Genomic DNA, 23,859 nt, shown 5'->3' with positions numbered 1-23,859 from the left:
CAAAGTGCCATTAAAAACCTAATTAGTGGTATAAAAGCTAAATGACACTAAAGGTGTAAGTCAAAACTACTAAACTGCTTGGTAGAGTTAATTCGGAATTTTTGACATGGCTGATTTTATTAATGTGTTTGGTGAAACCTTGATTAGTAAGCTTGAACCTGATAATCCGTTGTATTTACATCCGAGTGATTCTGCAAATCTAAGTGTAATTAGTGTTAAACTAAAAGGAACGGAAAATTATACGGTTTGAGCTAATGCTATGACACTTGCTTTAAGGGTTAAAAATAAACTTGGGTTTATTGATGGTTCTGTGGTTAAACTTGAAACTAATGATATATTAGCTACTCAGTGGGAAAGATGTAATTCGGTTGTGCTTACTTGGATTCTAAATTTTGTTTCAGAAGAGTTGTATCTTGGTCATATGTATTCTAAAACTGCATCTGAGGTTTGGAAAGAGTTAAAGAAACATATGACAAAGTTGATGGGTCTGTTGTCTTCGACTTATATCAAAAAATTAATTGTTTTTTTCCCAAAATGGTTTGTCTGTGGCTGAATATTATCACAAGTTAAACATTATGTGGAAACAATTAGATCAGATTTTACAAATACTTGTTTGTGCATGTAATGCTTCTAAACAGTATAATGATTTTAGTCACTTAATCAAGTTAATGCAGTTTTTGATGGGTCTTGATAGTGTTTATCAGTCTGTTAGAACTAATTTGTTGATTAAAGATCCTTTGCCCACTGTGAAAGAAGCTTTTTCTATTGTATCCAGGGAGGAATTTCACAGAAATTCAAATGTCAGTTTGTCAAAAGAACAAAATGTTGGTTTTTTTTTGTTAAGACTAATTCTTTTGTTGATAATAGAAAGAAACCTAATAAGAGTTTAAATCAAAACTTAAAATGTTCACATTGTAACAAAATTGGACATAATGTTGACAAATGTTTTGAGATTATTGGGTATCCTACCTGGATGAAGAATAAGTTTGGTCAAGGGAAGAAACAAATTGTTAGTAATAATGTAGTTTGTGATTCATCTGAAGTTGATAAGAATACTGTTTCTAGTTTGACTGCTGATCAGGTGTCAAAGTTGTTGAGTTTATTGAATCAAAAGTCTGGTGAAGGTTTAGTTACTTGTAATATGTCAGGTAGGTGGTCTATTTTGTATAGTTTTGCTAATATTGTTAAAAATAGATATTGTTTTGTTAGTTTAAGAGATTCTTTAAAATATATAAGTTGGATCTGTGATTTCGGTGCTAATCAACATATGGTAATGTTTTAATAAATCAATTAGATATTTCTGAATATAATGTGAAAGTTAATCATCCAAATGGTACAAGTGCTTTGGTTACAAAAATAGGGGATATTAAATTGAATGATAGGATCCTCTTTATGATGTGTTTGTAGTACCAGATTACTGTGTAAATCCAATTTCGGTGTATAAACTTGCAAAAGACAGCAAAGTTTCCGTGTTGTTTGTTGAAAATGCATATTATCTCCAGGATTCGTTAACAATGAAAATCCTGGTGACTCGTAGTCAACATGATGGTTTGTATTTTTGTGGTGAGTCATCTATGAATACTTGTTTTAGCTGTAATAGTGTTGATTTAACTAGTTTGTGGCATGCCAGACTTGGACATCCATATGAAATATTTTTAAAGGTCTTGAAGGATGATTTAAAATTAAAACAGTTTGATAAAACCATTCCTTGTGAAACGTGTCATAAATCTAAACAACATAGAGATCCTTTTCCATTGAGTGACCATAAAACTAAATGATTAGGTGAAATTATTCATAGAGTAAACTGCCATTTTGGTCCCTGTGGTTTGGGCAGTTTTGCCATTTTAGTCCAAATCTCAAACTTTTTAAATCTGGGTTCCTGTGTTTTGCATTTTGTTGCCATTTTAGTCCAAAACTCAAAAAGTCTCATTTTTTACTGTTCCAACATGTCTTTTTTGTCTTTTTGTGCAGGGGTAGTTTTGTCCATTTAATTTTCATTAAAACAATTTCTTAATTAAAAAACCCAAATAAATACCCTCCCTATTCCTATCCCTATCCCTATCAGTTCTCGTTCCCCATTTACATCATCTTCAACCTCCCAAATAAAAACCTGACCAGAGATCAACCCCAAAAAAAACCCTAACCCACAGCAACGATTAGTATTATACGTGTTCTTCACATCATTAAGCAGATTTTTCCTAGAAAAACAATAATGAATGTCTAGCAAACCTAGAGAATAACGATCTACACAACAACATCTAAAACCTCTCAATTCTTATAACTTATGGAGTAAATCATAGCAATTAGAAATATTCTACGAAACAATACGAATCTTCTTAAGTAATTGTTCAAACCTGATGAAGAGTTGAACGACAGTGATTGAGAGAGAGAAAGCAGCCGATTGATGGTTGAAGGTCGGTGGAGAAAAAATGGATGGGTAGGGTTTCGTGCAGAGGATGAATTTTGGGTATCATGAGTTGCAGAGGATGGAGGTTATTTTAAACCAATTTTCTCATTTCCTGGTTTCTATACTATTCTACACACTACATGGAGATCGAAGGTGCCAATCTACTGTGGGTTAGGTTTTTTTGGGGGGTTGATCTCTGGTTAGGGTTTTATTTGGGAGGTTGAAGATGTAAATGGGGAACGAGAACTAACAGGGATAGGGAGAGTATTTATTTGGGTTTTTAATTTAAGAAATTGTTTTAATGAAAATTAAATGGACAAAACTACCCCTGCACAAAAAGACAAAAAAGGCATGTTGGAACAATAAAAAATGAGACTTTTTGAGTTTTGGACTAAAATGGCAACAAAATGCGAACAACAGCGACCCATATTTAAAAAGTTTGAGATTTGGACTAAAATGGCAAAACTACCCAAACCACAGGGACCAAAATGGCAGTTTACTCTTATTCATATGGATGTCTGGGGGCTTTATAGAGTTAAAAGCAGAGAAGGGTACAAGTATTTTTTAACTGTTGTCGATGATTATACTAGGTCTTCTTGGGTCTATATGTTAAGATATAAAGATGAAGTGATTGAAAATATTAAATGTTTTATTGAGATGATTAAAACTCAGTTTGAAAAGTCTGTAAAAATAATTAGAACCGTTAATGGGACTGAGTTTACTAATAACATGTTTAAGGTTTTTTTAGCTAACAAGGGAATAATACATCAAACGACTTGTGTTTACACTTGTGAAATAGTTCTTACAAGTGGAAATTTGAAAACAAAGTGATGAAATCAAGCTGAAAATGGTAAGAACTCATCCTCCCAAGCTTTGATACCACTTGTAGGATCGTTGTGACGACCAAACGAGTTGTTCAGAAGAGATCTCTTCCAATACGAAAGGCGGAATCAGATGTATTGAAGTTATTTCAGCTTGAATTACACTTAGAATCACTTTAATTGTCTCTTGTATTGATTTCAGAACGTTTTACAATGCTGGAGATACTTCGCTACCGGAATCACACACACACAAATGAAAGAACCAAGACACCTATTTATAGGCCAGCCACTTCCTATGAACTGGACATCACCACTTCGCACGAACTGGCCTTGTCCAGTTCGTACGAACTGGTCAGTTCGTGTGGAGTGGCTTGTTTTGACCTTTTCCCCGTTTTTCTCGTTCTACGTGTCCTGATCTATCAAACCTATTACAAGACTCGATACAAGACGAAGTCGACAGACATATGCACCAACATACACCCATCAACATAATGGCATTATTGAGAGGAAACACAGGCATTTGTTGAATGTTGCAAGAGCTTTGTTATTTCAAAGGAGTATCCCGTTAAAGTTCTGGGCTGATTGTATTCTAACTGTTGTATACTTAATCAACCGGACTCCTTCTTCTGTGCTTAATAGTAAAACTCCTTATGAGCTTATGTTTGATTTCAAACCCTCTTTAGATCAAGTTAGAGTGTTTGGGTCACTTTGTTTTAGTACTATACTTAATAATTCAGATAAATTTTCAAGTCATGCTAATAAATGTGTTTTTATTGGTTATTCAGATGAAAAAAAAGGATATAAATTATGGGATTTGGAACAGAAAATTGTGTTTTATTCTAGAGATGTTAGATTTTATGAAACTATATTTTCTTTTAAAGAAAATCAAAATTTAAACTCATTTGATGTTGGTTTACCTGAAAATATTATACTTTGAATTTTGTTGACTTACATGAACAAAGTGAATCTCTATTCTCTGAGGAAATAGGTAGTCCCGATGATGAGAATGGGGTTGATCAAGCTAAAGATTCTAGTGGTCATGGGCCTCAGCAATCTGGTGAGGTTTCTGAGGCTGCAATAGGAATGGCCGAACTAGATAGGGCTGAGCATGAGCAATTAGGTGGCGAAGGTGATAACCTGTCTGAGGGAATCCATATGCCTAATGTTCCTACTAGTATTAGAAGGTCCACTAGGTCTTCAGTTTTTCCTAAAAGTCTAAATGATTTTGTAATAGAGGGAAAGGTTAAGTATGGTCTGGAAATGGTGATTAATTATTCTAACTTGTCATGTGATAATTTGTGTTTTGTGTCTAGTCTAAATAAGTCAATAGAACCTAGGTTTTATTTTGAAGCTTGTAATGACTAGAATTGGATTAATGCTATGAATGATGAAATAGAGGCTTTAAACAGAAATAAGACATGGGATTTAGTTGATTTGCGTGTTGGGCGAAAAACCATTGGTTGTAACTGGGTGTATAAAATTAAATACAAGTCTAATGGTGAAATAGAAAGGTATAAGGCGAGGTTAGTTGCCAAAGGTTATAGTCAGGAAGAAGGCATAGATTTTGATGAGACTTTCTCACCTGTTGTAAAAATGATAACTGTTAGGTCTGTTTTTGCACTTGCTGTTAATAATGGTTGGTCCATATATCAACTTGACATCAATAATGCTTTTTTATATGGTGATTTAGTTGAGGATGTATATATGAAACTGCCTAAAGGTTATTTTTCGAAAAATGATACGAGAGTATGTAAGTTGAACAAGTCTTTATATGGGTTAAAACAAGCGCCCAGAATGTGGAATGGAAAACTGTTAAGTGTTTTGTTTGAGTTAGGTTTCACTTAAAGTAAATGTGATCATTCTATGTTTGTTAAAACTTCTGGGTCGGTGTTTGTCGTATTGCTTGTTTATGTTGAAGATATAGCAATCACTGGAAACAGTGAACATGAGATATTGCGTGTTAAACTGTTTGTTAAATCCAAGTTTTTAATTAAAGACTTAGGCGTCCTGAAATATTTTTTGGGCATTGTGGTTCTTAAAATTAATAGTGGACTTTGTTTGTCTCAAAGGAAGTATTTCCTTGAGTTACTTGCTGAATATGGAATGACCGGGTGTAAACCTGTTAGTAATCCTATTGAACCATACCATGTTGTAACAGCCTTATGTGAAAAAAAAGTGAGAACTTAATAAACGTTATTGGTTATCAAAAGTTGGTGGGAGAATTAATATATTTATCTCATACTCGACCTGATATTGCATATTCTGTTCATGTCTTAAGTCAGTTTATGCATAAACCAACAAAAGCTCACTTTCTTTTAGCTATGAGGGTGTTACGATATCTCAAGGGTTCTCCTGGAAAGGAGATTCTACTTAAGAAAAGTTCTAAGTTTGAGTTATCTGCATATGCTGATTCAGATTGGGGTAAATGTTTGGTTTCTAGAAAGTCTGTTACTGGTTATTGTATATTTCTAGGAGAGTTTTTAATTGCTTGGAAGAGTAAAAAGCAGTCCACAATATCTCGTTCTACAGCAGAAGCTGAGTATCGAGCGATGTGTACTGCAACATGTGAAATATTATGGCTTGTTAATTTGCTTGGTGAAATAAATGTAAATGTAAATTTATCTGTATCTTTGTATTTGGATAATACAGCAGCAATATGTATTACTGCGAATCAGGTTTTTCACGATAGAACAAAACATTTTGAACTAGATCTTTTTTAAGGGAAAAGATTCAAAATGGTAGTATCAAAACTGTTGGTACTAAAATTGATAATGTTTCACTTTTATTATTGTCAAATATAACTATTTTCACTAACTATTCTTTTCTTATTATACGTGTGGGCTACTGAATACTGGACAACAATTGGGACAATAATTGGGACAATAATTGGGCTCGCTTGCTGGACTCTCGCCTGGATTCTCGCTGGACTGGACTCGCTGACATGATGGGGGAGTTATATAGCTCCCAGTTCACAGTTTTTTGATTAGATTAGTTCACTCATTGTTCTTGATATTTTTTAATATTCTCTCTATTTCTCTCTTAGGGTTTCAAGGTGTTTCTTTGTGTCTGAATCAGATTGTAACACCTCGCGAAATCATGTCCAATATAGTATCGACACGTGTCATGGCTTTAAACGATTAACAAATTGATTACGAGGGACTAAAGTTGACAAACAAAGAAAGTATGTGTGTAGAAGGATTCAAAGAGTCAACATTTGATAATTTTGCCTTTCAACAACCCTACACGATGTTTATACCCTTAAATGAATGAATCATGAATCGTATGAAACTGTTTGTGGAAGAAAGTGAAAGTTTACAAGACGCGCGGGTTAAATGTGTCAACATGTTTAAACAATACCTCTGAGTGACCTTTTAACAAACCCGGAGCCTTTGTAACGATTAATTATGCTCCCAAGAATAAGTGATAAAAATTTCACAAGGTTTCGATATCGTATGAGGAAAATATGTTAACTTTCGTAATTAAGGGGTTAAAACCGTCAACAAGGCAAAACTTGTGTTTTCAATTACCATTTAACGAAACTAGACCTAACGGTGTTTGGTTATATCTCATGGATCACAAGAATAAAAGTTAAATGGGTTAAATGTGCTTAAAATGAAAGAATTTACGCTTTAGAAGGTCCAGGGGGTGAAAATGTCATTTATTGAAACTTGCTGATCTGGTCACCACTATGGTGGCGTCACGCCACCACCAACACCCTCTGCCGTCGCGCGACGCGACTCCCTAATCTGGGCAGATTCTCTGCACAGCTCCAGGTCAGCCTGTTGCACCTCCTTTGCATGCCTTGTTTTCGATTTCAGGGGCTGAGCCAACAGTTTTTCATGCATAGGGACACCTGGGATGATCAGGAATCACTTGTAGACTTGGGTGGAATGATCTTGTGAAGTTTAAATCCCTATATAAGAGCTTCTTGTTTGCTAGTTCATGTGCTCACTCACAAAAATCATTCTCAACTCATCTTTGGAACTTCCTGGAGCTCAAGCAAGCTTTCTTAAGTTCCTAATTCGTAATAAGAGCCTTTGTAAGCATTCTTAGCCTCTCTAGTTCAAGTTTCATTAGCTTAATGACCAAAAGTCAAAGCCGTCGTAATTAAGCTTTGACTTAGTGATTAATCACTAATGGTCCAGCCATTATTCGAATTGAAAGTGGCTATGAGTCGGTAATTATGTGGGTAATAAGTCCTTAAAAGGGCACCCCCTGATTATCACTCTAACTTGGTCAATTGTCGGGTCAAACTTAATATTAAAAAGTCAACAGAAAGCTATTTTTGCAAATAAACTCATAACTGATAATGGAGGTTATGGAACATGTTTTAACACTAAAATAACTTGGTAAATAATGTACGAACATGTCTAAGCATGTTCAACCCGACAATTCCGAGTTTAGGCTCGGTTGGAACCGAAAGTCGCAAAAGAAGACTTTTGCTTTGACTTTCAGTTCTGACCCAATTTAGATTGTTTTAGATATGCCTTAAGGTTTCTTTAGGACCATATTATAAGTTAGTAAAACCTTCTGAGGTTATACTACATGGTTCCTTAATTATCCGATTCATTTACATGTTTCCGTTAATTGCTTAAATATTGACCATTATGCCCTTTTGACATTAAAACGAAATTTTTGAAAATGTGAGAGGACAAAAACCTTTATTACTGATTTATAAACTTGTCCTAAAAATTTGACATCAGTTTGGGGTCTAAATTAGGAGTTATGCTCAATATCGTAATTTGAAAGCTTTTTATTAATTAAACGGCATTTTTAGCATAAAGCCTATTTAAACCCAAATTTCGACACCAAAATTTTTACCCACTGATGTATTATAATATTTTGGGATTTTTTAAGATTTTTATTAATTTTTAAACTAATCATAGCATAGGGTTCTTGCTTTGATTCGGTAATTGCCGGTTATACCCTTTTTGCTAATAAAATGAGTTTTACATAACATTTTGATTCCAAACCTTTTGCTACTGATTTTATATGTTAAATAAAATATTTTAAGCCTTCTGGACTGATAAAAATCTCAGCTTTTCTTATATAAACTGAAAATCGCTTAAAACCGACTCTTTACGCGTTTTAAGCGCATAGTATAGGTTAAAACTATTTTTGACACATAAGACTTATTACCTACTGATGTTTTAAGTAAAATTTTAAACTTTAACAGTAAGTAAAAGTTTTGAACTCAGATTTCCAAATTTGACCTATAAAGCTTATGTGAAATGACCAAAATACCCCTACGGTGCATAGTTAGGTTATAAATGATAAATTTCACATATATGCAATACCCTACTGGTATGACTTACAAAAATAAATATTTTTACTAATCATTTTAGACCAGAACCTCAGATTAATATTTAATCTCTTTTATAATCTTTAAAATGACCAAATTACCCCTACGGGGCATAAATTGGTTTTAAATCCGTTTTGGGCATAATGGAAGGTATCCTACTGATATCATAACACATTTTAAGCATATTAACTTAGGGAATCTGTACATGACTCATTTGATTACCCGTTATGCATTTTTCGCGTTCAGTAAGGTTTATGTGACTAGTTTGCATAAAGAGTTAAATGCCATTTTAGTCCCTGTGGTTTTGGCCATTTTGCCAGTTTAGTCCAAAGGTTTCATTTTTAACCTGTGGGTCCAAAAAGGTTTCACCGTTGCCATTTTAGTCCACTGGGTTAACTCCACCCACCAATTCGGTCATTTTATATGCTGAATTGCCCTTTTAGTTAACAGAATTACATACAAAATTACCAAATTGGCATTCTCGTTAACAGAAAAAATGGATGAAGTTAACCCAGTGGACTAAAATGGCAAATGTGAAACCTTTTTGGACCCACAGGTTAAAAATGAAACCTTTGGACTAAACTGGCAAAATGGTCTAAACCACAGGGACTAAAATGGCATTTAACTCTTGCATAAATTAACCGAAACGGGTCAAACCTTATCATTTTTACCTCAAAATCCAGAATGTGTTTAGTTTACCCATATTATACAAGTCTTCATACTTTTCGGGTCTAAACCACATTCTAATCCAGTCTTCGCTTAATCTTGCGTTTTGAACCGTATATCTTTCGTTAAAGCTAACCGGTCTAAGTTTAAACTTAAATAAGACCCGTTAGGAATCTAATAGGTTATTAAAAACCTTCGTTCCAGATTTAGGAGCCCAGTAAAAGATTTTTGCACTTGCTGATTGTATACTGCTGAGATAAATTTGAATATTTTGCTCAGGTAAATACTTTTAACTTATTTTCTCTTATACGTGCTTGGGGTACGGTATATAAAATACCGCTTGTTCGGGTATTGAATTTTTAATCATATGAAGGTTAAATCATTGAGATAACCCATTTAATTTGTTTTGTTTGTTTTAAGCCTTTGGGGGGTTAATGACCATGTCCTGGATATCCTCGTCTCATTCATTGAAATGGCCACGACTTAAGCACGGGGTGTAGGCATACACCTGCCGGTGCGTATGTAAAATAATGTACCCGCCTGTTCGAGAATAACTCGCCGTGAGATATATTATGTGGTGTGTCTATTAATCTTTAACCCGGTATTCAGCCCGGGCTACTGAACGTATAACAAACATATAATTCTTTTACAAGTTTATTTTCAAATAATTATCCCAAGTTATAAAAGATTATTTGTGCCTTGTGCATTGAAATCAATTTTCTTAAAACATTTTCGAAAGTGTCAGTTAATTGTATTTACCAGTGTAAACTGACGTATTTTCCAAAAGGTTAAGTGCAGGTACTAGGCGGAATAGGCTGGCTACTCCTGAGTGAATTAAATAAAGAGTTATGCAAGCTTTGTCACTTAAAAATCTGTTGAACAATTATCTTCTTTTGTTTGGTCCGCTTGTGGATCCTTTTACATTCCGTTTGTAATACTTATGTTACTTTCATTCGGTTTGTAATATTATTACTTTTAGACTTTCGCTGTGCATTAAACTGTGATGAATAGACTATGATGATATCAACTACGTCACGATACTCCCCACCAGGCCCACCGGTAATACGTGGAAATATCGGGGTGTGATAGGTTGGTATTAGAGCCAACATTGAGGGAATTAAACACTAGCCTTTTGTGTTTAATCTCAATGACACAGTTGCACATTCCTTGACTTCCGAGTCTAGGGAAAGGACTTAGGACTAATCCTAATCTTTTATTTTGTCCTTTATTGTTTTCCTTGTTGTTTCCTTTATTTTTTTTGACAGGAACAGAAGATGCCACCGCGTATGAGAGGACGAGGAAGAGGCGGTAAGGCCCCAATCTTCACCACCCATGACCATGAAGCCGGGCCATCACACCGGCGAACTCCTTCAGTGACGATGAGCACAAGTCCCCAAGAAGACTGGAGGACATACTTAGAGCCTGCGAGGCGTTCTGTCTCGCTAGGCTCCTCACCTTCGTATCATCACTCTTTTGGGCCACAGTCCGAGAACGAGCCCAATGATTCTCGCCATTCCTTCCTTCCACTGCAACGGTCGAGTTCACACCATGCCTTTGAGGACCCGACCCCGTACTTTCAGAGCCGGTTCAACCCGGAAAATCAGGTGTAAGAACCAGTGGGTTTTAACCCATTGGGACCAGAAGATCATTTCTCCGGTGACCAAGCTATGGATATGGATGATGACCCCGATCCGGAGATGCCACCGAGTGGGACGCCGACGCATCCCATCGAGATTTCTGATGGATCGTCCTTTCACGGTTCGCCATATCGGGGCCCGGACAGCTATGAAGCAAGGTTTGCCTCGTATCCTTGGGAGTTCACTCCCTCTTTTAACCCAGCACCCCAGTAACAAAATCCCTCCGAGGATTCGCGATTCCAGGCGGTTACTCCACCGCCACCACCGCCGCCAAAGAAGCAACCGCCTCCGGAGCCATCGAGGCGGAGAAGATCAGGAGCACGGATGTCCGTGCGAGGAGGATTTCACTTTAGCACCCCCCAGCACTCTAGTGGCAGTCACTACCCGCCACTGTATGAAGACCCGCAGATGGGAGGGCCTTCCAACCCTGTTTCTAAGGTGGACTCTGCGCCAGTCGCACCACCTCCACCACATATGGGTTTTGATAACCCAATACCTTCATACGCCGGTGCAGCGGCGTATAACCCTTTTGAGCAGCCAGACCATTCTGGCTATAATTACTACAATGCCCCCCGATGTTGACCCGTATCTTGTAGCGGCAAACTACAATGCTCTTCACCCAGAGGGGCCCTACGGAGCCCCTATCAGACTGGGTACCCGGCCTATGGGTACCAATACCCGCCACCTCCACAACCTCCGCAGCAGCAGCAGCCGCAGCCGCCACAGATCCAACCACCGCAGCAGTAGGAGATTCTTCAAAGGTTGAGCCAGGTGGAGCGGGAGGTTCAAGAAGAGCGTAGAAGCCACCGGGGATTTCTTATGGGTTTGGCAAATTTGATCAAAGGGAAGAACAGAAGGGGTCATTGAATTCCTTATTTGTTTGTTTGTATTTCCTTAATTTTCAATTAAGTCCCTGTGTGGATATCTATTTATGTCCCTAGTCCCTGTGGGGACTTGTATTTTCAATTTAGCCCCTGCGTGGGCAAGTTATTTATGCAAAAGTCACGTTTAGGGCAATTATGTACTCCTTTTTAATTTTTGTGGAATGTTTTAAATTAAATTTCATTTTTGTCACTATGTGCCTAATTTATAATAAATGAAATAAATAAAAACATCATTCCTTTTGTAAGATCTGCCATTATATATATTAAACAAAATCTTAAAGGCAAAACCTAGCCCATGTTTCATTTTAAGATAGGGCCATGATGGTAGCTCCTTAAATAAGATTCAAATCCTTGTTAACATCGGAAAACATGTTAACACTCCTGGCAAATGTGATTCGATAAAATCACACAAGTCATCCTTATTGGATTCTTCCAATTCCTATTCTCTATTATTATTTAATCATCCATTAGTGATGAAGTGCCTACAGGCCATATTTATTATCCTCAAGACAAAAGACAGTTGTAGTCTACGACTTCCTGTCAAGAAAAGGTGATGAACTGTCTTCAAACCTTAATGCCTTGACCATATAAGATCATGGCTTATAATTTAAGACTATCTTTGTGACTTGGCCTTTTGTGCCATTATAATATTTTAATGAATTATAACTGAGGATAATCATACTGAAAAATCCTGAATGAATATGCTTAACAAATTAACCAATATGGTTTATTAATACCATGGTTAATAAATCATCAAGAATGACAATACTGTTATAGACTTCTAAATAAATCATTGTCATTATTTTATGTAGCAATCAAGCTACATGGAAGAATCTGAAGAAGTCAACAGTCACTCTCTAGAGAATCATGATACTACCAGGATCAACATAACTGGGGAGGAACTTCGAGCATTGATTGATAATGCTGTTTCTAAAGCAGTGGACAGGCAGTTTAGAGAATCAAGTGGTACACATAGCAAGACCTTATCTATAACCCATTCCAAATCACACCCTAAGACTCACTCTGTGGCTCACAGTAAGCCACCTTCAAAAACTCACGAGTCAAAGAAGGATGATGCTCAACACTCGTCGAATCAGCATAGTGTTCCATCTAAGAAGATTGTCTTCAATCAAGAGCCACGTGCAAAGACCTGTTCATATAAGTATTTCGTCTCCTGCAAACCCAGGGATTTCACTGGGGTGCAAACCCAGGTATTTCACTGGGGAAAAAGGAGCCATTGATTGCATGACGTGGGTAGATGAGATGGATAAGGTAGTTGATATTAGTGGATGTGCGGAGCAAGATATTGTGAAGTATGTTTCACAATCGTTCAAAGGAGAAGCCCTAGCTTGGTGGAGGTCCATAATCCAAGCTACTGGAAAGATTCCGTTATACAACTTATCATGGCCCCAGTTTGTTGCTTTGATCAAGGAGAATTTCTGTCCTCAACATGAAGTTAAGAAGATCGAGACTGACTTTTTAGACTGTCAAGCATATCTCACAAGTTTCAACACTATGTCACGATCGGTTCCTTACTTGGTGACACCGGAACCAAAACGTATAGCCCGTTTCATTGGGGGTTTAGCCTCGGAGATCAAAGCAAGTGTGAAAGCATCCAGACCTACTACCTTTAGGTCAGTAGCTGATTTGTCATTATCTCTTACCCTTGATGCGGTCAGGCAGAAATCGCTTAGGAATTCTGATGCGGGGAAGAGCAAACGTGAGGATGATAACTGATGCACGTGTGGTGTCTTAGGTTTTTAGATATATTTTTAGCCCTTTTTCACGTTAGTCAAGTTTTAAATTTATAAAACACGATATTTTACTAACACCAAACACACATATGGGCACGTGCACCCATCGTGAGTGTAGTATAGTGTTGGTAAGATACCGAGGTCGTCCAAGGACACAAGAGCTTTTAATACCGGTTTATCCTCAACGTCTAATCAAATCAAAAGTTTAGAAAAAGGTTTTAAACTAGAAAATAAAAACTAAAAATGCTGAAAATAAAAATAAGAGTAAAAACAGATAGACAAGATAAATCACTTGGATCCGACTCGTGTTTAGTGTAACCTTTGATTACTTTTGCACTTTTGCACTTTTTAAGAGATTATCTTAGTTATTGTAGTAGGCCCCTCTTTTGAAGGTGACGTTACCCTCAACCCAGTAGTTTGAGTCAGCAAGGATACAATCCTAAAGGGTTGGATTATTGAAAGATAATTAATTAAGTTATTAATGCATAATGTGGTAGGCCCCTCTTTTGAAGGTGAAGTTACCCTCGGCTAAGTAGTCTGAGTCAGCAGGGATACAGTCCTAAGTAGCCGGGTTAAAGTTTTAATAGTAACTTACATATGAGGAGATCAAAGAGTTTGGACCCCCACCATCCAATACCAGTGGGTATTGAAGGAGGTCCTACTAAATTTGACCCAGGTCCTTGCAAGATCTATACATTGAACAAGGCAAGATTCTTACCAAACCATTCCCTTAACCCCCGACCAGGTAGCCAACATATCTCCATATAGACCGTGGAGATATGAATGGTGAAAATATTTTATTTTATATAGACAGTAAAATAATGCCAAGACACCATGGACAAATGATAAGGAAGATTCACCATCAACATCAGAAACTAGTTATTAAAGTCATTAATACATAACCAAATAAAAAGTGCGAAAAGATTAAAAATAAAAAGTATTACACTAGACACTTGTCTTCACCAAGTGATGTACGAGACTTAGGCAAACATGGCCTTTGATTGTCATGAACTCTTACGATCAATCTTGGATCCCGAGACTACTCACACACTCTATGATGGATGATGGTGGTGGATGTGGGTGGTGATGGTGGTGGTGGGTGGGTGAAGTGTGAGAGAGGTGGTTTGCCAAGAGATGGTTTGCAAATGAGCCAAACACCCCTATTTATCGCCTGCACAGAAGCCCGGACACGGCCCCGTGTCCACCCATCTTCTCTTTCTTCATTAAATGCAGTTTGTCTGCATTAGTTGATCATGCCCCCGTGTCCGCTGGGCACGACCCCGTATGTAGAAGCGTATCTGTACTATCAAGATTTCCCTAGATTCTGCGAATCTTAGAGTTGACCACGGCCCTGTGTCCGCTGGGCACGCCCCCGTGGTGGGTAATAGAAGCTTCTGCAACTTTGGCTTTTCTACAGACACTTGGGCACACCCCCGTGCTCATTGAGCATGGGGCGTGTTCAGCCTTCTGTTCTCTTGTTTTTTCTTGGGAGGATGTTGTCGGGGGGTCGGGCATCACACGTTTGTTCCTTTTCTTGTATTTATGTTAGATTTAGCTGTCTTTTTGCTTCTTTTGTTCATTTGAGATCATTTAATCCTGAAAATACAAAAGGAAGACAAAAACACACCTTTTCCAACATTAGTACTAAAAAAGGGTTTGTTTTATGCCACATTTGATGTAATTTATATGTTGCATTTTGCGCACATCAAATACCCCCACACTTGAATCTTTGCTTGTCCTCAAGCAAAACTCTTTATAATGTGGCTTTACACTCCCAAATGGAACGGGTAGAAGAGAAGGTTTTTGGGCTTGTCATAGAGTGTCGGGATTTTCAAGATTCTTTATTAAGTTTTATTTTTATTTATTTACAATCCTATTCATCATGATTTATTTAAAACATTACATAAGAAAAATTACTTATTAGGGCATAACATGCCTTTTTTAAAATTCCATTTATATACAAGTTCACATACCTCATGGGGGATCACTTAACACTCGGCCGAAGGTGTATTTTAGTGAAACACTCGAGAGCGGCATGGAACTTACTCCTACCATAAGCTTGCCAAGCAATCAATCCTCTTCCTTTTTAACTATACACCTTTATAAATATCAAGAGGACTTTTGGGGGAAGGGTTAGGCTTGGGTTAAAGGTAGGTGGTTGGGTTAGTGGTTAGTAGAAAAGGGCGAAAGGCGTAAAAAGCGTCGGTTTTCGTAAGACTTTTTATTTTTGTAACTTTTTATTTTGATGAAGTAATTCTTCAAACAAAGTTCTTTTTTGATAAACTTGTTTGTTTATTTCTTTTGGCTTCATCATCATTTTTTTTTTTCAATAAGTCATAAGAAAAACCGAGCTTTGTTACTAAAGTAAAGGGTTTAAAATGAAAAAGGGTTTTGTTGGGTAAAAGGGTGTTTGTTTTGGGTTAAGAAATGAAAAGGTTTAGGCTCAATGGGGTTAACTAGGGGGATTTTGGGTAGGTGGTAAAAAAAATAAATAATGGTTTAGAAATAAAAAAAGTTAGTCCTAATGCCTCCATCATTTACTTACTCGGGTTTAAGATGGTAAGGACCGGGAATGTATCGTCGTGGCAAGTTCTAAAGTCGTAAGAACCAAGCGGCTATTCACACAAGAAACGAAAAATGAGCATTTAGTTTAAAGATGTGTATTTGTATGCTCAATAAAGGCTCAAAACTCACTTTTTGTGGGAATGGGTTTTTATGTGATCAAATATATATATTCAAATTTTAACTAGATTTGTCATGCCGTTTCATAATTTTCTTATGTTGGTTCTTTTTATCACGACGCTATCGGTTGTAAATTTGTAAAAATATAACCTTTTTAGAACTTGAAATTCCCAAATTAAACCTAGACAAGTATAAAAAATGTAAAAATTTTTGAAAAAAATTGGGGTGTTTAGCGGTTCCAATAGAGTTTTGTGTAAGGCTTGTAATTAGGACTTGCAAAATTCAAGGTTTTAGCACCCCCCCCCCATACTTAAATTACACATTGTTCTCAATGTGTCCCAAAAATAAGTTTTTAGGTTGATTGAATGTGTAAAAAGATGTGAAAAAGCAAAAAATTATGTTACTGGGCGTCTGGACACGACCCCGTGTTCAGATCGCCAGTAACAGAAACTAGTAAAAAGAAACAGAAGCCTGGGCACGGGGGCGTGTTCAGCGAGCACGCCCCGTGTCCAGTTACCTGAACTGGGCATTTTCTGCAGATGGTTGAGCACGGGGCGTGTTGGTTGAGCACGGCCCCGTGCTGAACTTGCTGTAATGAAGAAAAATTATCGGGTGGCCCTGTTTTTGTGCATGGGTTGCTGGTTCAAGTTTCCCTTGGTATCCTTCCCCATCACGAGTGTGTTTTATCCATTACAACATCATCCAAATACCAAATTAATTAAAACCATCATTCATCCAAATAGAGAAAGTTACATAATAGTCCTAATAAGTTAAAATTCTAGATAAATAGGTCAAAAGAAACATAAGAAGTCTAAACCAAGAAGTTCTAGCCTAAAGTTTATTCTATTAGCAAAATTTCCGAAAAGATAATTCTCTCGGTTGGATGCGTCTTGAAGAACTTCTTCCTCCGGACATGGGTCCCTCACACGTCGGCGAGCCATTCTTCTATCTCCCTTGGGAGAAGAAAGGCGGGCTCGTTGGCATCAGTTTTTAGGGGGTGTAACCTCCACCGGGACTTCTTGCAATTCGTCAAGAGGGGGCTCCGCTGGAATGTCATCCCATCTGGTGGGATTGTTGACTCCAAGTGCTAGGTTCCAATCCTCTTGAGGGAGGATTGGCTCCATGGGAGGTGTCACAAGAATGTTCAACCTCTGGTGCAAGAGGTTGATTTCTTGAAAACTGTTTTCCAACCCCATCGTAAGATAATTTATACGGTCTTTGAGGACCTCCTCTACCGATGTCATCTCATCAAGAGCTTCACGTAATGCCATCACGTAGCGTACGAGAGTTGCTTCGATTGAGGACCTCCATTCTCTTCGACTGTTTCTGGAATGTGTTGACGAAGTTTCACTGTTTTGGCTTGACATTCTACGAAAATAAACTGAAAAGAGTTCATTTAAAGAAACAGTAACCTCGGACACGGCCCCGTGCTCAATGAGCACGGCCCCGTGTTCACCTTTCTGCAAGTTTTGGAACAAGGAATCTTGGAGTTTCAAATTATTTTTCCAGTTTAAGAAACGTTTTTTAGCAGAAATAACTTAAAACAATGTTATAAAACTTATTTTTAACAAGATTCCTTGCACAAAAGCCTAACAAATATTACAATAAAGCTTGGAATCATGGTGATCTCAAGCTTTAATGGAGGTGTTGAGGTAAAAGATGAAGAAGAAGGGAATGGACAAGAGAGGAAAGGACAAGATGGTTGTTGAGAACCTTCTTTTAGAAAATACCTAGGATGGTATGTGTGAAGATCCCACCAAATCTCTATCCCTGGAATGGTCCAAATGTGCAGGATTCTTGGCTGCATTAATAGAAAACGACAGCACGCTGCACACGGCCCCGTGTCGGCTGGACACGACCCCGTGTGCAGGCAGGGTCCTGACACATTTTGTCTGTATTCTGTCAAAAAGTCAGAAAGGAATCTTTTGGTGGACACGGAGGCGTGCTGACCTGGACACGGCCCCATGTCTAGAGGTTGTTTATGAAGTTTCATCTATTTTTAAGGAATTTATCCGGATCGAGCAGTTCCTTACTGGATGGAACAACCCCAAAGTGCCTGAGATACCTTAATTGTTCTAGATTAAGACGAGAACGCAAGAGGTTGTCGGTGAGGGTGATTCTTATGCTAAATGTAGGTGGACAAGTCCAACCCTTTCCCGGGCTCTCGTTAAAGAAGGTGTATGCCGAATCGCTCAGGTCTATGTATGCACCGAACGAAGTCGATGGGGAGTCCTTCACGGCACAATCGACACAGGGACGACTATCGCTCAAGTCTTCGTTAGAGTTAGAGGTAATATCGGGGACAACGAAGTTGTTTTTATTTGAATGTGATCCCAACAATTCTTCTTGGGTATCTTCTTGAGATGGAAAGTCCAACTCAAGTTCTTTTGACCAATTAAGAATTAAATCGTCTAGTTGAAATAATTTATCAAGAAGCATTTCTCCTATAAGATTCGGTTGAGAGCATTCAAGGGAGAGATAAGGATTATTTTTATTTTCGCCCCTCTTAAGGCTACAGGAAAACAATGGGTCTATATAATAGGGCTTATAAATTAGAAAATAACATTCTAAATCTTTATGGGGGCCACCACATATTTGACACCACGTACCATAAGAGTGTCGAAAGTAAAAAATATCAGTATCACTCATGTTTGTGTCAGAAATTACCAACCGTCGGGATCTTACGGTTCTGTTTTCAGTAACTGATACTTGGGCACGGGGCGTGTTGAGTGGGCATGCCCCCGTGTTCAGCAACTGTCTGACTTAAAACAGGATTGCCAGTACCAAAGATTGGGCACGGGGCGTGTTCAGCGGGCACGACCCGTGCTGAGTTCTGCAGAAGCTGAAAAATTAAGAAAAATCCTAAAAAAATAGAAAAATAAGAAAAACGATTAGGCCGTTGATTCCTAACTTTCTTAAAATCCTTGTGTCCCCGGCAACGGCGCCAAAAACTTGATGCGCGTGTGGTGTCGTAGGTTTTTAGATATATTGTTAGCCCTTTTTACACGTTAGTCAAGTTTTAAATTTATAAAACACGATATTTTACTAACACCAAACACACATATGGGCAAGTGCACCCATCGTGAGTGTAGTATAGTGTTGGTAAGATACCGAGGTCGTCCAAGGACACAAGAGCATTTAATACCGGTTTATCCTCAACGTCTAATCAAATCAAAAGTTTAGAAAAATGTTTTAAACTAGAAAATAAAAACTAAAAATGCTGAAAATAAAAATCAAAGTAAAAACAGATAGACAAGATGAATTACTTGGATCTGACTCGTGTTTAGTGTAACCTTTGATTACTTTCACACTTTTGCACTTTTTAAGAGATTATCTTAGTTATTGTAGTAGGCCTCTCTTTTGAAGGTGACGTAACCCTCAACCCAGTAGTTTGAGTCAGCAAGGATACAATCCCAAAGGGTTGGATTATTGAAAGATAGTTAATTAAGTTATTAATGCATAATGAGGGGCTCAAAGAGTTTGGACCCCCGCCATCCAATACCAATGGGTATTGAAGGAGGTCCTCCTAAATTTGACCCAGGTCCTTGCAAGATCTATACACTGAACAAGGCAAGACTCTTACCAAACCATTCCCTTAACCCCCGACCAGGTAGCCAACATATCTCCATATAGACCGTGGAGATATGAATGGTAAATCTTTTATTTTATATAGACAGTAAAATAATGCCAAGATACCACGGACAAATGAAAAGAAACATTCACCTTCAACATAAGAAACTAGTTATTAAAGTCATTAATACATAACCAAATAAAAAGTGCAAAAAGATTAAAAATAAAAAGTATTACACTAGACACTTGTCTTCATCAAGTGATGTAAGAGACTTAGGCAAATATGGCCTTTGATTGTCAAGAACTCTTACAATTAATCTTGGATCCCGAGACTACTCAAACACTCTATGATGGATGATGGATGATGGTGGTGGATGTGGGTTGTGATGGTGGTGATGGGTGGGTGAAGTGTGAGAGAGGTGGTTTGCCAAGGGATGGTTTGCAAATGAGCCAAGCACCCCTATTTATAGCCTGCACAGAAGCCCGGACACGGCTCCGTGTCCATTGGGCACGGCCCCGTGTCCACCCATCTTCTCTTTCTTCATTAAATGCAGTTTGTCTACATTAGTTGACCACGCCCCCGTGTCCGCTGGGCACGACCTCATGTGCAGAAGCGTATCTGTACTATCAAGATTTCCCAGGATTCTGCGAATCTTAGAGTTGAACACGGCCCCGTGTCCGCTGGGCACGCCCCGTGGTGGGTGATAGAAGCTTCTACAACTTTGTCTTTTCTGTAGACACTTGGGCACGCCCCCGTGCTCATTGAGCACGGGGCATGTTTAGCCTTTTGTTCTCTTGTTTTTGCTTGGGAGGATGCTGTCGGGGGTCGGGCATGCCACGTTTGTTCCTTTTCTTGTATTTATGTTAGATTTAGCTGCCTTTTTGCTTCTTTTGTTCATTTGAGCTCATTTAATCCTGAAAATACAAAAGGAAGACAAAAACACACTTTTTCAAACATTAGTACTAAAAAGGGTTAGTTTTATGCCACATTTGATGTAATTTATATGTTGCATTTTGCGCACATCAATAACTCACACCGTTCAGATAAGAAGCATAAGGGGAACTCTGATCACAAGAAGAGTTCGGGATCTAAAAAGGATGACCAGCAGTCGGGTGAGAAGCCCAAATGCAAGACCTGCAAGAAGTGTCATCTGGGAAAGTGCATGTATGAATCAAAATCCCAATCGCAGCCTAGGGCTTGTGGGATCTGTAAATCTAGTGAGCATAAGACATTAGATTGAAGAAGATGAAGGATGCGACTTGTTACAACTGTAACGAGAAGGGGCATATCAAGTCTAACTGCCCAAAGTATGCCAAGAAACCTAAAGAAGGTAAAAAGACCAACGCTCGGGTCTTTCAAATGAACGCACAAGAAGCAATTCAGAATGACAACGTGATAACAGGTACCTTTCTTATCAATGATGTTCATGCAAGAGTATTATTTGATTCGGGTGCAGATAAGTTGTTTGTTGATGATAAATTTTGTAAGTTGTTAAATCTGCCTGTTAAAACCCTAAGCATAAAATATTAAGTAGAAATGGCCGATGGTACCATAGAAACTGCTTCAACTGTGTTAGATGGATGTTTTATATCCATTAGGAACCACTCTTTTACGTTATCTTTGCTTGCTTTGAAACTAGCTGGTTTCGACATAGTGATAGGCATGGATTGGTTATCTCAAAACCAAGCACAGATTGTTTGTGACAAGAAACAAGTGGTTATCAAGACTCCGTATGGTGAGCCACTTACCATACAAGGAGATACTCAGTATGGGTTGCCTAAGCAAGTGTCTATGCTTAAGGCGTCAAGGTGTTTGAAGAAGAGATGTGTCATTTACATGGCACAAGTAACTATTGATGAACCAAAGCCTAAGGTGGAAGACATCCCCGTTATTTCAGAATATCCAGAAGTATTCCCTGAAGAACTACCTGGTTTACCACCAGATAGGCAAGTGGAGTTCAGAATTGACATTATTCCTGGAGTAGCACCAGTTGCAAGAGCACCTTACAGGTTAGCACCGACTGAGATGAAAGAATTGAGAACTCAACTGGATGATTTGTTGGCTAAAGGTTTTATTAGGCCTAGCTCATCTCCTTGGGGAGCACCGATACTGTTTGTTAAGAAGAAGGATGGATCAATGCGTTTATGCATTGATTATCGAGAGCTAAACAAGGTTACAATCAAGAACAAATATCTATTGCCCAGGATCGGCGATTTGTTCAACCAATTGCAAGGGGCAAGTTACTTCTCCAAAATTGATTTTAGGACAGTTACCATCAGCTGAAGGTAAGAGATGAAGATGTGCATAAGACTGCATTTAGAACTCGTTATGGTCACTACGAGTTCTTGGTGATGCCTTTCGGGCTCACTAATGCACCAGCAGCGTTCATGGATCTCATGAATCGCGTTTGCAAACCCTACTTGGACAAGTTTGTCATCGTCTTCATTGATGACATTCTTATTTATTCAAAGAACCAGACTAATCATGAGAAACACCTTTGTTGTGTTCTTAAACTTCTTCAGCAAGAAAAGCTCTACGCCAAGGTTTCAAAATGTGAGTTTTGGCTTCGTGAAGTCCAATTTCTTGGAGATGTGGTTAGCGAGCGTGGTATCCAGGTGGATCCCGTTAAGATTGAAGCCATCATGAATTGGCAGGAGCCGAAGACGCCCATAGAAATTCGCAGTTTCTTGGGACTAGCAAGATATTACAGGCGTTTTAATCAAAATTTCTCAAGGATTGCAGCACCCCTGACTTCGTTGACTCGAAAGAATATAAAGTTTGATTGGGGTCCTAAGCAACAAGAATCCTTTGATATTCTAAAACAGAAGTTGAGCAATGCTCCTGTGCTGACTTTGCCTGAAGGGATCGAAGAATTTATGGTTTATTGTGACGCATTGCACACAGGTATGGGATGTGTACATATGCAGAAAGGCAAAGTTATTGCCTATGCTTCGCGACAATTAAAGGTGCACGAAAAGAATTACACCACCCATGACTTGGAATTAGGTGCCGTTGTGTTTGCATTAAAACTTTGGAGGCATTATTTATATGGTACCAAGTGTGTGATCTATTCTGATCACAAGAGCCTTCAACATCTGTTTAATCAGAAGTATCTAAACATGAGACAGCGTCAATGGATGGAGACATTGAATGATTATGACTGTGAAATTCGATACCATCCAGGTAAGGCAGATGTAGTCGTCGATGCTTTGAGTAGGAAGGAAAGGGTTAAGCCCATTAGAATCAATGCCAAGAGGATTGAATTGAAGAACAGCTTGAATGAAAGATTGTTAGCCGCTCAGAAGGAAGCTGTATTAGAAGCCAACTATCCGAATGAAAAGTTGGGAGTAACTGCTGAACAATTATCATATGGCAAGGATGGAATTCTGAGATTGAATGGACGAATATGGGTTCCAATTTATGGAGGACTCAGGGACGTTATCCTTCAAGAAGCCCATAGCTCCAAATACTCAGTTCATCCTGGTAGTGACAAGATGTACCAGGATTTAAAGGCAAATTATTGGTGGATAGGTTTAAAGAAATCTATAGCCATCTATGTGGCTAAATGTCTGACGTGTGCTCAAGTTAAGGCAGAACACTAGAAGCTGTCAGGTTTGTTACAACAGCCTGAACTTCCCACCTGGAAGTGGGAAATGGTAACTATGGATTTTATCACTAAGTTGCCGAAAACAAAGCGAGGAAATGATACTATTTGGGTTATAGTAGATAGACTGACCAAGTCAGCCCACTTCTTATCTATTAAGGAAACACACAGCTCAGATAAGTTAGCTCAGCTGTATGTGGAGGAGATTGTATCTCTTCACGGAGTGCCAGTGTCCATTATCTCTGATAGGGATACGAGATATACATCGCATTTTTGGAAAAGCTTTCAACAATCCCTGGGCACTCGATTAAACTTCAGCACTGCATATCATCCTCAGACGGATGGTCAAAGTGAACGTACAATTCAAACGTTGGAGGATATGTTAAGAGCTTGTGTTATAGATTTAGGTGGAAGTTGGGATGATCATCTTCCATTGATTGAATTTTCGTATAATAATAGCTATCATTCCAGTATTCAAGTTGCACCTTTTGAAGCTTTGTATGGAAGAAAGTGCAGGACGCCAGTTTGCTG

At 38.2% G+C, this 23,859-nt stretch overlaps 1 protein-coding gene across 1 annotated transcript; it reads left to right on the top strand.

Annotated features, from left to right (window-relative positions):
• The first annotated feature begins 259 nt into the window (after nucleotides 1-259).
• On the top strand, nucleotides 260-1,991 carry LOC118479587. Its single transcript, XM_035974190.1, has 4 exons — nucleotides 260-485; nucleotides 592-800; nucleotides 845-1,148; nucleotides 1,972-1,991. The coding sequence occupies exons 1-4, from the start codon at nucleotides 260-262 to the stop codon at nucleotides 1,989-1,991; spliced, it is 759 nt and encodes a 252-aa protein (XP_035830083.1).
• Nucleotides 1,992-23,859: the final 21,868 nt, after the last annotated feature.

The sequence above is a fragment of the Helianthus annuus genome, chromosome 6 (genome assembly GCF_002127325.2).
Source record: "Helianthus annuus cultivar XRQ/B chromosome 6, HanXRQr2.0-SUNRISE, whole genome shotgun sequence".
In the NCBI taxonomy this organism is placed as follows: domain Eukaryota; kingdom Viridiplantae; phylum Streptophyta; class Magnoliopsida; order Asterales; family Asteraceae; genus Helianthus; species Helianthus annuus.
The sequence above is the reverse complement of the archived record's forward strand: the minus strand, read 5'-3'. Positions and strand labels throughout refer to the sequence as shown.